Source organism: Ciconia boyciana, chromosome 9, assembly GCF_034638445.1.
Source record: "Ciconia boyciana chromosome 9, ASM3463844v1, whole genome shotgun sequence".
NCBI classification, from domain to species: Eukaryota; Metazoa; Chordata; class Aves; order Ciconiiformes; family Ciconiidae; genus Ciconia; species Ciconia boyciana.
The window spans coordinates 23219924-23233645 of NC_132942.1; the positions used below are offsets into that span (position 1 = coordinate 23219924).

The 13722-nt window shown below is 44.8% G+C and overlaps 1 protein-coding gene across 11 annotated transcripts in view; it reads left to right on the forward strand.

The window, feature by feature from the left end:
• NLRC5 (NLR family CARD domain containing 5) overlaps positions 1 to 13722 on the forward strand; it is a 53826-nt gene that overhangs the window by 19184 nt on the left and 20920 nt on the right. For 4 of the 11 annotated variants that reach the window (XM_072873125.1, XM_072873132.1, XM_072873129.1 and 1 more), the window contains exons 10-24: positions 886 to 975; positions 1850 to 1900; positions 2791 to 2856; positions 3575 to 3658; positions 4645 to 4728; positions 5134 to 5223; positions 5836 to 5901; positions 6941 to 7018; positions 7756 to 7839; positions 8888 to 8971; positions 10212 to 10301; positions 10425 to 10472; positions 10973 to 11047; positions 12096 to 12179; positions 12953 to 13036. In XM_072873125.1, coding sequence (XP_072729226.1) covers positions 886 to 975; positions 1850 to 1900; positions 2791 to 2856; positions 3575 to 3658; positions 4645 to 4728; positions 5134 to 5223; positions 5836 to 5901; positions 6941 to 7018; positions 7756 to 7839; positions 8888 to 8971; positions 10212 to 10301; positions 10425 to 10472; positions 10973 to 11047; positions 12096 to 12179; positions 12953 to 13036 — 1158 coding nt within the window. The remainder of the gene's footprint in view (positions 1 to 885; positions 976 to 1849; positions 1901 to 2790; positions 2857 to 3574; positions 3659 to 4644; positions 4729 to 5133; positions 5224 to 5835; positions 5902 to 6940; positions 7019 to 7755; positions 7840 to 8887; positions 8972 to 10211; positions 10302 to 10424; positions 10473 to 10972; positions 11048 to 12095; positions 12180 to 12952; positions 13037 to 13722) is intronic. The other 7 variants (XM_072873127.1, XM_072873130.1, XM_072873131.1 and 4 more) reach the window with 7 other exon arrangements.

Below are 13722 nucleotides of genomic sequence, written 5' to 3' on the forward strand. Positions count from 1 at the left end.
GGTCTTCCACATACCCCTGGGCGCAAGCAGGTGAATGCAAAATACATGCAGTTATTGCTGGATCCCATCTTGGAATTAATTACTGTCTTTGCAGTATGATTAGAAGTGTTTAAAAGCATGTTGGAAAGAGGGAGGACAGGGGGAGTGTACCTGCTCCTCTGCTTTCCTGGGCATATTGGAAAACAGCTTGTGGGAAATGCCAACATGTCCCCAGTGAAACAGCTTATCATATGGAAAAGGTAGGAAGCCAGTGCGATTTGTAAGGCTCATTCCTTCACACATTTCTATTACACACATGCAGTGTTGTTGTCATGGATGATTCCTTTGAGGCTCACAGGGATGGTGCTCTGTGGCCCTGAGAACAAGCAGAGGATTTGTAGAAGCAGACCTTATGCTCCATATTTAATGAGGTTCAACAAGTAATGAAACAGAATAAACATGCAATTAAAGAATAAATCCTTAGAGGTTGCTAGTGTTGTGTCTTCAGGGATGTTTAAATGTGAAGGTTTAGACCACACTACTTTAATATGCCATACTTAAATTGGATTTTTTATAGCAAGAGTTTAACTGCACTGTGGGCTGGTTGTGTAATCATAAGCATATAAAGTACATTCCCTACATAACCCCAAAATGGTTAATGATTCTTCTGTTGCACATAGAGGAAGTATGTATGATTCTAAATTCATGGGAGCTATAGCGTGCAGAGAAGAATTATGATTTGATAATGCTTTTGTTAATGCAAAATTCAGAAGTTTTGGAGAAGTCCCCTAACTAAAAGAATGTGTGCTTCAGGGTGTTTGGGTGTGGAGCAGAGGGCTTTTGTGTAACAGAAGAGTGTGCTGTTGGGTCCAGCAGCTGAGGTTGTGTTCTTCCTCATGTTCACAGTCTGAGCAACAACGATCTTTCCTTGAATGCTGTTCTCATTTTGGCAAAGGAAGTAATCACGTGTCAAAACGCTACTGAACTGCGTGTCAGGTATCAATGCATGAGAGCTGTTACAAAACCAAGTATGTTGTCTCTTTAGACGCTGACTTTTTAAAAGGACACTGTTTTACAGCTTAATTGTTGGCTAATCAAAGTCTACAAAAATTAATTTTAATCCTTTTTGTTTTCTGTTTGAAACAAAATTTGAATTCATCATATTATGGACTTTCTCTTTGTATTTTTTTAATAGGTCATTTTATCCTTGGTCTGTAAGTTGATTTGCAGGGTGTAATATTTCTTCTTATATGACAGAATTTAAACTTGCTTTTAAGCTCTGCAACATATCAACTAGGAAATTATTTGCTAGCTAGCATAAATTTGCTATAAATCAGCTAAGTTTACTGAAAAGGTGTGGATTTAAGTAGCTCTAGCTCTATGTTCCTTTAAATTACAGGTTTTGATGTTTTCATAGGTCCAGGATGACAGAGAAAGGGTAGAATTTTTAAATCCTAGCTCTTATGGTTGTCTTACATTGTAAGTTTAACAGGCCAAATTATTCCTTGGTGTAACTCAAGGGAAGTCAAATTGCCTACAGCTTTTTCTTATTTTTCGTGCTGGAGTGGAGTTTCTACTGAACCTCTTTCCAAGAAACTGCTGGTCTTGCAAAAAAAAAATCCCAGCCCAGTCTTCTTAACTGTGTTACTCTGTGGTCTGTACTGAGCCCCAGTTCAACATGTGGGGGTGTCCTCCTGCCCTCTAGCCACATGGTTGCTCAATTGCTCACCCGTGGCAATGTGCTAGCAGGGCAGATGTCAAGGCCCTCTTTAGCATCCAGGCAACAGCTTTGATCCTTACTGAGCACCCCTACTAAAGAAATGGCATGCTTCCACCTGTGCCCTAACATTGGCTTGGATCTCTTTTTCAGGAAGGACACCGTGATTATATATTTTTCTGGCCCATCTGGGAAAGTTACAAGGTGAGAAACTGCCCTTGGGGTTATGCTATATTCAGTTATGCTGATTCAAACCATCAGCTCGGTGTCACTATAATCCACTCCAGCAGCAGAACTGGTTGCCTCTGCCCTTGCATCTGGCAGAGTTGGATCCACCCGAGCAAGGAGAAAGGTAACCAAAATAGCTGGTCTTTGCGCAGACCTGCCAGCCAGTTCCACAAAGGCAGCCTTAGTGCCTGTGTAAGCTTAAAGTGCTGTGTTTCTATTGCAAAACTGCTGAAAAACAGTTTCATGTGAGGATAAATGAAGGAAAAGGCTTTGCTCCTTCTCTGGCTGGCTCCTGTGTTCTCTCTGCTTGTGCATACTTTTGAGGGAAGGGTGGATTTGACCTTAATTAAGAAACTATAAAACAATCTATTGTACCCTGATAGGGAACTCACTTTGCCCTGTGTTGTGCGGTCCTCAAGGGACCTCATGATATTTGGCATGCATGTGTGAACCGGCTCAGCCTGGCCCTGAGTTAGCTAGAAACTGCTCCTATTCAGATGCCTGAACATCTGTTTTGTGCTGTTGTAGGCAGCCTGGCACAGGTGGATATGTTTATCCCTTCCTGTGGTGGCACAATTCCACATGGAGGCAAAACATCCTGCATCTTAGTAGTGCCTTTGAATTGGGGCTCAGTTATCAAGTTGATTCAAATACACAGTGAAATCCCATGTGGACACCCCCTGTGGTCCCATCTCCTGATGGAGGTCTTCTGGCTCTTGAAAATCACTTAACCTTGCATGGAATGGTTGGACAGAACACAGACCTTGTGGTTTCTTCCAGAAAACTTCCAGAAAATACTAACCAGCTCCCAGGTCCTCATATTTTGTGAAGGCATATTAGAGGTCAAATATTTTGCTTGTTTGCAGATCTTTGGATTTGAGGAGGGAACAGAATAAGGAACATGTAATTCCAACTAGACATGTGAAGTTATGGTAAGAGAAAGCATTGAAATTCCTGCTGTCGAATGTGATTTGCAGATGACAGGTACTACAGAAGGACAAGAATAGCAGCTGTGTTGGTCCTTAAGGACAGAGGATGTTTCCACATACGAAAAAGTTTGAAATAAACCTGAATCAGTAAATAAAAATAACAATAGATATCCCTATCTGGCCCAGACAGTGGCTTTATTTCTTGTGTATTGGGCTCCACAGCCCTGGAGAGGCAGAATTCCCTTGATAATGCCCATCTTGCCATATGTTCTTATAGCTACCAAAGGCATGAGCCATATAGTTTCTTTCTTGCCTGGGCTCCAGAAGAGAGCAGTGGCTTTCTCAAAATAGGAGAATTCAGGCATGTTATCTGAGCATGTTAAAGCTGGGAAATGGCCCTCCCTTACCTCCTTCTCTTTCCCTCACTACTCTGCACAACAGAAACAATTACATCCATCCCCTTCTCGTGGATGGCAGTGCCAGGTGGCTCTCACACAAGCTGTTGCACTTGCACAGCACTCTGCAAGTGCGTCCCTCTGCACTCCTTTTGCAGCACTGGCTACAGAGAGACAGAGTAATGTGCCCAGGATTGTGTGGCAGAGCAGAGAGTAAAACCTCCCTCGCTTGGTACTGCTTCTGTGTGCCCTCATTTGGAGAGAGACACCAGAAATGCCTGGGCCCCACTGTCCCCTCACTGCTCATTAACCCTTCCTGTTCACAGCTTGCAGGATTGCAGCCTGTCTTCCCAACATGCAAAGGAGATTGTTGCCATTCTCCAGAGCTGTCCCTGTCTCTCTGAAGTGGAGTAAGTGCCTCCTTTCCTTCCTGTTGAGTGGCTGCAGGCAGGTAGTGGGGAGCAGGGGATGTTACATGTAGAGGGCAGTGAGACATGGGACCTGACCCCAAGGAGGGGTCCCAGCACTCTGTTATGTCTAGTGGGATCCTGGTTAGGGATTTTTGGTGAGGTTCAGCAGGAGATGAATGCTGAGCAACCTTCGATTCCTGTGACAACTGCAGCCTCTGGCTCCCTGAGACTGTAACCAGAGATGCCAGTTACAGAGCAGACCCTGCTAAGGAAGCAGTGCTGCAAGCTGGAGGCACTATGGAGCTATCCCAGAGGCACAGCTCCTCCAGCAAATCCTCTGAGCCAGTGAAGGGACACAGATTGCTTCTGTGTTGTCCCTTTTGTCTTCTAAAGCCATCCAGCTCTGTTGGGAGAAGTGAGTGGAGGAAGGCAAGAGATCTGCTTCATAGCCTGCACGTTGCAATGAGTATCATCCCTATCTTTCCTTATTTGCCTATATATGAGGCCACCTGTATTTGGCTGTAAAGCTCTCCTTCTAGGCTGTCTGCCCTGGAAAATGCAGGAATATCTGTTGCAAGACAGTTCAGTCCAGACTGTATCTTGAATTGAGCTACACCTCAGACCCCAGTTTTCTAGCTCACTGATTTGAATTGGGATCTGCAGATCTTTGTCATCCAGTGTTTTCTGCTTTCCTTTCTTCCTTCCAGGAGGACAGTAAACACTCATTTGGTTTCTTGTTTTATACTCCCACTTAGGTTTTCTAAAGTCAGATGTCTTTGAGGCTAAAGCATGAATCATGTTGTCCTAGGGATAAAACTCTTTGTCTGAAGTTCCTTCATGCAGAGATAAGCAGGGAAGATTGATCTGGGACAGAAGAATAGTCCAGGCAAAAAAAGCAATTGCAGGAAATGGAAAGCAAGCAGATTTTGAGGGCTTTGTTGTTGATACTGTTCAAAACAGTCCCCACTAACTGGAAAATGCATCAGTTTATCAGGTAACAAGCTTGGAGATGAAGGCTGCAGTTGCCTGCTGGAAAGCCTCCCTTGGATATCATTTTCAAAGCAGCTGGAGTAAGTGTTGCCTTGTACAAAACCAAATTGCCCTCTTTTCTTGAGCTTGGCAAGGACCGTAGAGAGATGCTGAGCAGGGATCCAGGAGGCAAAGGCCTCACCCAGACCAGTGCTACAGAAGCAGCTCTGAGCACTCTTAAGGAAGGATGAGACTCAGCCCATGAGACTGTTCAGGCTGAAGTTGGTCACTTGCTCAGAGCATCACACACGGAAACTGATCTAAATGCATCTGAAGTGCCCTTTCATTAAAACCCCTTCCTCAGGAGTAGTGGTCGTGTGTGGTTTCCACCATGCCACTTCTGAAGTGAAGTGGGTTCAAGCATGCAGCACACTGATGACCACTTCCACTAGGACAGTCCCGTGTGATTTCAGTGACCAGCTAATTGCCTTTTTTATCTTTCTTAGTCTCAGTCAAAACCACCTCTCTGTTAATGGCATTTGCAGTCTGTTGAAGTCAGTAAATACCTGCCAGAAGATGATGGAGGTACAAGTCAGGTATGTAGGTCTTGAATCATTCCTGCGGTTAATCCCAATATACAAGTCTGAGAGTTAGGTTCTGAGATTTTTGTTGAGTCACCTCAGAAGTGGGGTGGGTGAAGAACATGTCCAAAGGTGATTACTAACACTGACACTTGGTAATACATTGCTGTAAGCTGATTTTATCTGAGCCATCAACCAGAATTTGAGAAGGTACAGAACTGTGTGTCCTTTCATGCGTGGGGGCAGTTTTAGACTCTTTCCTGCTCTCTGCCCTGGGAAGTTTTGGAGAGGGGATCTCTGTGGAGTATGAGAACTGGTGACATCTCCTGATGTGGAGCTGGAAGTTCTCTCCTATTACTTTCCCTTGGAGACCCCCTGGAGTTCAAGTGTAAGAATTTTGTCTGCACTTTCTCTAATGGTTGAGAGAAACTGGGTTCATCTGATACTGCATAGTTTGATCCAACCAGGATTTAAAGCTAATGGGGATTGTTTTTTGCTTGCTTTGGGAGTGTTTTAAGTGATTGGTGTCATCAAAGAGTTCTGCAGAGCAAAATCAAGCATTCTTAAAACAAGAAGTCCTGTAATAACCAAAATGTGACATTGATTGATTCCTTCTCTTCTTCACAGCCTTTGTCGTGAGACTGCAGTCCTGAGGTTTACAGAAGACAGAGAGTTTGCTTCCCTACCTCCTAGGTAGAGTGCGTGTGCACAAATGGTGTTTTCTCAGCATCTCATTTAGTTCTTACATCCTGTTTAGGTACTAAGGGTAATACTTCATCTCACAGCAGTTCTTGCCCCCCTCCCCTTTGAATCTAAATGTAGTACTTTCTCCTGGTTTTCTTAGCCACTGTGGAAGTTGTCCACTGCCTTCTATAGTGTTTGATTATGTTTTATGTCTCTAGGGGACATTTCAACCCACAGCATCCTAAGCAAAGCAGACTGTTTAATGACAGCTGTGCTATCTGATAATAGTGAACAGTAAAAAACCAAGTGAACCCCACACCTCCAAACCAAATTCCAAGAAGATTCACAGATCCCTGCATGTTTAAAACCATCTAGTTCACTACACTATGCATTCTGGATCATGGTACTCCTAAATCAACATAAATTTGGAGTTTTATTGTTCCCCTCAGAAAATTATGGGTCAGACCAGCTCAACCCAAATGTTTTGTTTGAGAAATTGTTTCCTGTTGCTCCTGGAGCTGTAGGTTCATTTTTTTATGCCTTTGTTCTCCATGGACTGAGCCCACTGTAAAATAGCATTTCTCATGGTGCACCTGCATCCCACCTCTTAACTGGGCAGGAACAACAGGGCTATCATGGGATGCAACCCAGTTGTTGTGGCTATGCTTGAAAGAGAGTGACAGCTTGAGACACATGATCTGTGACTCCTTTAAGGCACGAGGTGACATTTCAAACTCAGATATTTTAGGATTTGGATGTTCCATTTATTTATGAATAGTAGTTTTTTGCACAGACATGGACTCTTTTCACAAAACATGTTTAGCGAAAGCTGAATTCTCCATCAAACTGCAGCTTACATGAGAAATGTGTCTTTTCCCCTTCTCCCCACTTGCCTGCATGCTCAAGTGTTTGGTTAATCACTGAAAGAAAGAAAAGCTTGCTGTTGGCAAGATGTGGGTGTGAGCTAGAGCCCACAGGTAGCCCCAGGGACCTGCCAAATTGCTAAAGCCTAAGCGTTTTACCCTTGTCTGGTTTTGTGCTCACTTAGGGAAGAGCCTGTGTTCTCTACTGATGACCAACAATATGGAGAGGAAAACCAGACACCTACTGCCCCCCAAAAACTAAGGTACCATGGCAAATTTTCATTGTATTTCATGCATGTCCTATCTCTGGATTGTATAGCTGATGTAACCTGCATCTCCAAGTTTGAATGGTGAATTGCAAGAGAGCTGGTAAAGGCCCCTTCAGTCAGTCATTTGTCACTGTGTTCACATTCCCAGCTTGCAGCACTACAAACTCTGTGGTTAGCATCTGTGGTCTTCTACAGGAGTCAAAATAGATTGTGGGTTGTGTATCTTATTCACAGAACTGGTGTGGCGATTGTGCGGTTACTGCACCAGCTCCCATGAAGGAGTTGGGGGAGCTGGTGGTGACAGAGCTCGTGATGTTGGGGGGTTCTCTACTGGTATTTGGAGAAATGCATCCTAAGCTGGTCCCATGTTCAGATGCATACCAGATCATGCTCTAACTAACTCCAGCACAGAGAGTGCCTGTCTGTTTTGTAGGCTGCAGTGAGGAAGGAAGAAGTTGTGGCTAAAGCCTTCTAACGAGGACCTTGGGGACCTGGTTCTTTGTTGTGCCATAAGTTTTCTTTACCTTGTTTCTTTATTCTCTGTTTGCAAACAAGAGCTGAAAGTACAGATTATCAGTTGTTGCAGACAAAAAAAGCATCAAGATATTTCAAGGGTATTTTTTATTTCATTATTATCTCCTCATTTATTATCTGGTTTTCTGAAGGAGTGAAGTTTACAATCTTGTTTGCAATCCTGCAGACCTGGAGTACTGATTTCTCTTTGCCCCTAGACTGACAGACAGTCGTTTTCAAGCTAGTGACCTGGAGAAGCTGTGTGCAGTGCTGAAGGAATGTAGCAGCATCTCCGAGCTGGAGTGAGTCCTTCAGTTCTTATGGTCTTTACCTGCAGTTCTTTGGGATATTGAGAAAATGCCACTTTTTTGTTCTGCACCGTTGTACAGAGAATGTGGTAGAGACACAACCTTATGAAAGGCATAGCTTTACATGGGCTAATATGCTTTGCAAAGGAGACTTACAGTTCTAGTGCTCTCTTAGGGCAAAGGTTGCAGGATATAAATCTAGAAAGAGGCTGTTTGATCACTTAGCCTGACTTCAGGTATTACAAAAGCTGTAAAACCTTGCCCTGTCATTTTTGCCTTTGGGCCATTTGGGAGCAAAGCTGCAGAGCATGAAGAATCCCACCTAAAATGAGCATGGCAGCCTGTGTTTTTGCTGATGATCCCACATATGGTGTGCAAGGATCTTCAGCACCAAAGCACTTTCTTCTGTTAGCGCTGTGTGTGGGGAGTTATTCTGTTTGCTAACACCAAGAGGTGAGCAGACCCAGCCCTGATGGAAAGACTAGCTAACACACCTCCCCACATCTAGGTTTTGAGGACAGAACAAGGACCGGCACAAGCATCTAGTCTATGTACCATCACCTGAGGGCTGGCTATTCCCTTAGGCCTGGCAGCCTGTGGAAGAGATTTTTAGCCTTTGCTCTTCTTAACCAATCATGTCCCTTGATCTCACATGGGCCATAGCCCATTGTAATCCTTAGGCTCTAATATCAAAGCCTAATATCCTTCTCCAGATGGCTCCTCTGTTGGGCCTGCCCAGGTTGATCATTTTTCAGAGCTGTGGACTTCTGGTCCCTGGTAACTGCATTAAAAAGCACTGTCAGTCCAGAGGGCCCACTTGGTGGACATGAGAAAAGGAGATTGAGCTAGATTTCTGTCTGTCTTACGTTGGTTAATTCCAGTCTCTGATTTCCATGTAGGCTTTAGTTGTCAGTGGAGAGGGGCAGTGCATGTGTTGTTTGGATTTTAGACTCTTTCTGCTTTCACAGCTCTTGTTACTAAGAGCTGATTGTGCCTATTGTTTTCTTTCTATGAAAATGAAATGCCTTTCTTTAAATCCTAGCCTATCAAATAATTATCTGGGAGACGAGGGACTTTTGCAGCTGTTTCAGTTCCTTCCGAATTTGAAAATGTTAAGTTCTCTCAAGTGAGTAGCTCCTGTTTCCCTTACTCATGGATGGGTTTTTGTGGGAGTATTGGTTGCGGAAGTACAGTCCACATTTGGGAAGGGCTCTTCAGGGTCAAGTGCAGTTATATTCTGTGTCTGTTGAGGGTAGATCCACTGTGCTGTCTGGTCTGTCCCCACCTCTAGTCCAGAACAGATTGACTCCACTTGAAGCTTGATTGAGATCAGTGCCTGAGAGCCTCTGTTCTCAGTCCTCCATGAAAGAGACAGGTGATCTTGTGTGCAGGTGTGGCACTTGGTTTCTAAAACATGCTGAGATCTTTAGCAGGCCACTGAATTTCTCCTCTCCTGGTTCCTCATCGGAAGGGAGAGCAATCCTTCCTCTCCTGAGGTGGGCACCTTTGGAAGATAAATGCTGGGGAGCTCCAGCTTCAGCAGTGGAGTCTGAATTCGGACACAATCATTGGCTTATGTTTATCTGGATATTTTACCTGGCACTCCCATTGCAAGTGCACTGTACAGGACTGTGGCTTATGGAGTACAACACCATTCTGCTTTATTGAAAGAGATATTTATTGTTCCTGTTTGATTAATTGAACTGTTCTCAAGCCAAGACTGTTCCAGTTACTGACAGTCTGCAGCTTCTCTTCACGTCAGTGCAATGAAACACACAGCGGTTGTTTATCTGTTTTTTTTTCCCCAGCATCAAGCACACTGCCCACAGTCACACGATAGACCTAATAGACCTGAGCATGATCTTAGTGTGGGTTTTGTACTGCCACAACTGCACTTACAGCCAAAGAGTTGTTTTTGCCTTGCCTCAGTGTCTCAAAATACAAGGAATTCCATTTAACCATAAGAAAAAACTTGTGTGGTGAGGATAGTCAATCACTAGAGCAGGTTGCCCACAGAGATTGTGGATTCTCCATCTTTGGAGATACTCAAAACCCAGCTGGACAATGTCCTGAGCAGTCTGCTCTATTTGACCCTCCTCTGAGCTGGAGAGTTGGACTAGATCATCTCCAGAAGTCCATTACAGCCTCAATTATTCTGTGATTTCCTGAACAATAAAAGTGAGGGAGAAATTTAAAAAATACTGGAGTGAGTTGTGTTTGCAGAACTGTAGTTGGAAACACAGGCAGAAGGTGCCAAAGAAGCAGTCTCTGAGAGTGTTGGACAAGGATCGCTATTAATGGGTGACGCAGTGTAAATTGCTACTTGTTTTGCTTGCAGCAGCTGATTTCATCTCTTCTTCCTGTAGGCTTAATGACAACCAGATCTCCCTGAGCTCTGTGTTTTTCTTAGCTCAGTTCTTCTCTACATTGGAACACATTAAAACAATGGACCTCAGGTATGGCCAGGAGTACTTTTCCTAATTTTTGCTATTTAAGACCTCAAGCTCTGGCTTTTGAGGAGTGATACAGGAGCATGTGTCTTCAAACTCCATCCTAATTATCTTCTTTTCTGGTTACAGCTTAGGACACATGCAGGTGGTTCATCTAACCTTTTGGGAAAGAATCAGGTAAATTCATACCCACTCATCTGTCTAAGCCTTTCAGACTCCTCCTTATGAGATTTTATATAGATGGTGATGTGTGAGTCCCTGAGGTATGCCAATTAAAGAGCCATTTGGCTCCAAACTCCAGTCAGGGTGGTGGAAGCGGGGTGAGCTGTTTCATGGCTGATTGATTGACAGCAGCTTGAGAGTATGGAGCAGACGGCAGTATCCCACTGCTGATCGGGGCTGCAGTCATCTCCCTCCCGGGCCAGGGCAGAGCAAATGCCCAAAGTGCTGAGTGGATGCAGAACTCTCTGGAGGCTGGACGAGGGATGATAAGGACCTTTTTCTTCTGGGGATGACGTGAACCTAATTCTGGCAGGTGGTGAGAAAAGGCAGACTGGAGCATGAGGCCACCTCACCTGCCACCACCTCACCCTCTTCCCCAGCCACAGTGTGGGGAGTCAGCTACACGGGGGCAATAATATCAGCACAACTCATGGGGTAAAATGCTCTTTCCCCAGGGTCAGAAGTACCAGCAGATGGAGAAGTAGTTTCCTGGCACATCCCAAGCACGTAGCAAAAGGACGGTGCTTTCGGTATGGCAGCCCTAGCTTCCTTTTGTCACCCAGGAGTGTAGGGAGGGATGGCTGTGGGGGTCTGTATCTGTAGCATAATGTGTGGAAGAGACCCATCCCCCTCCAGCTGTGTTTCATCAAAGAGCTGTCCTGTGCCCTGCCTGCCTTTGGAGGCAGACTCGGCTGTCTTGGAAAGGAGGTGTTTCTTTCCTCTGCTTGTATCCTGTCATGAATGATTCCACATGAGACACCTCTGGAAAAGGTCCATCTCTAATATATCTCTCTTCCACCCTCTCCCCTGCCAGTCCCCAAAATAACACTTGGTTACAAGGGAGAAGGTCTTGGCTGGTGTAATTTGGCAAAGTCCTAAAGAGATTGGGCCAGCTGGCATCAACCCAGGCCAGCAGTTATTTGTGCTTTGTGGTCACTGGAGGGACACAGTGACATGCCAGAGGCGACTGGGTGAATAGTACACCCTCTTGGGATAGACTTGGGATGTCCCCTGCTACAGGCATATATATGAAAATAAATAGTGCATCTTTTGCTTGGCTAGGCTCATAGGGATTGTCTTGCTTTACTGCAGGGGAAGCTTCTACCCATAAATAATGAGATACAGATCTGGCTGGCTTCTACATTTGTCCCATGGACACCTGCCAGTTTGTCACCCAGGAAGGTTTCTGCAATTTCCTTCTTGGAGAAGGAGATAGGAGGCACCATTCCCAGCCTTGCTCTGGGAGAGCTGAGACAGTGCTGAGCAGGGAAAGGTGCTGTCCAGTCTCCTGAGACAATTTAAGTACCAATGATGTGGCTCTAGGGAGGCAACACCCAAAGTGACATGGTGTTTTAGTGGACTGGCTCTCTTGAGTCAGCTCAGAGCTGGTGAAATTGTCTGCTTGTCACAGGTTTTGACTTCTCAGTCCTAGATTGTGGGTAGGAAGATACATGTAGTGGAAGCGAGAGGGTTGCTATGGGCCTTGTCCTAGGATGGGAGGCTCTGGGATGTGAAGGGAGTGCTGCCATACCATGGTCACGGGAAATGTTTAGCTCCTGAGTGCTTTGTTTGCTTCAGTCTCAGGGACTGCAGAGTGGGTCCAGAGGACGTGACCAGGCTGTGCCAGATACTGACTCAGTGTCCCCAGCTGACAGAAATTGAGTAAGTGTTGTGCACTTGGCAACCCTGCCTGTCTGTCTCTTTCCCCAACCTGCAGATACAGAGTCGGTGTTCAGGTTAGTAGCTAGTGTAAATCAGCTCTCCTCTCACCACAGCCTCCTAGAAACCCTGGCAAAACTTCACCCAGATGCTTAGATGAACCCACACCTTCCACTGCCCTCTCTGCTTCAGAGTTTGGCCTCTCCTAAGTCTACCATGTCTGTGTGTAAACACTTCAGAACACATATGTGTTCTCATAGTCTTCCTCAATCATGTGGCTAGACACAAGTGTTGTCATCTACTCCTTGAGACCCTGGGCTTGCAGTATAGCCAGAGCAAGAACACCTGGCCCACTAAGCCATGAACCAAACTCCTGAGGAGCTGGTCACTCCAGGCAGGAGCTGAGTGCCAAGAAAATTAGAAGAATCCTGATCAGAACAAAAACTTTGTAATAACAAATAAAAATACCATAATACCCATATTGCATGCACGAAATACATCAGTAGCATAATTTTATAAATTTACAGTAATGGAAAAGTAAGACTCTTAAAACTGGAATGTTAATTGGCTATAGGATGTAGAGAAACACAGAAATCAGACTGTAAGGTCTAAATCTTGCCCAACTTTCAGGGCATTTCTGGACATGTCCTTTTTCAGAATTTGCCTGTGCATGCCCCCCATGCACATGCGTGTGTGCCTGTCCATGTAGATTTTACAGAAATACTTACAGATTGTCCCTGTTTCTCTTGGAATTTGTTTCCTTCTGTGTTTTACAGACTGTCTGGAAATTCATTGAGTGACCAGAGCATTGAGAGATTACTGAGCTTCCTGCCATATCTCTGTCATCTGACACTACTGAGGTAATGTTTGGGGTCCCTGCTTTCATTGCTGCCATGCAACATTGGTTTGGAAAGTGTTAATACCACAACATATCTCAGGAGCATTAATCAGTAATTGTAGATTAACAAGCTAGGCAAAGAAAATGCAGAAACTCTTTCACACCCATTTCTGTCTTGTTTCTAGAACCAAAGCAGCACTGAACCTTTTTTTATTTAATGATACATAGAGAAAAAAAAGGACGGGAGGAGAAATACCCACCCTAGGCACAGCATCCCAGATAATCCTCACTTAGCAGGTCCCATGGAACATGACTTCCAGCATCCATAACGGATGTAGGACTTGTTGGTTGACTGTCGTGGTTTAAACCCAGTCAGCAACTAAGCACCACACAGCCGCTCGCTCACCCGCCTCCCTCCAGTGGGATGGGAGAGAGAATTGGAAGAAAAAGTAAAGCCCGTGGGTTGAGATAAAGACAGTTTAATAGGACAGCAAAGGAAGAGAATAACAATAATAAGAATGATAAAAGAATGTACAAAACAAGTGATGCACAATGCAATTGCTCACCACCCACTGACCGATGCCCAGCCCGCTCCCAAGCAGCAATTGCTGCTCCCCGGCCAACTCCTCCCAGTTTATATACTGAGCATGACATCATATGGTATGGAATAGCCTTTTGGTCAGTTTGGGTCCACTGTCCTGGCTGTGC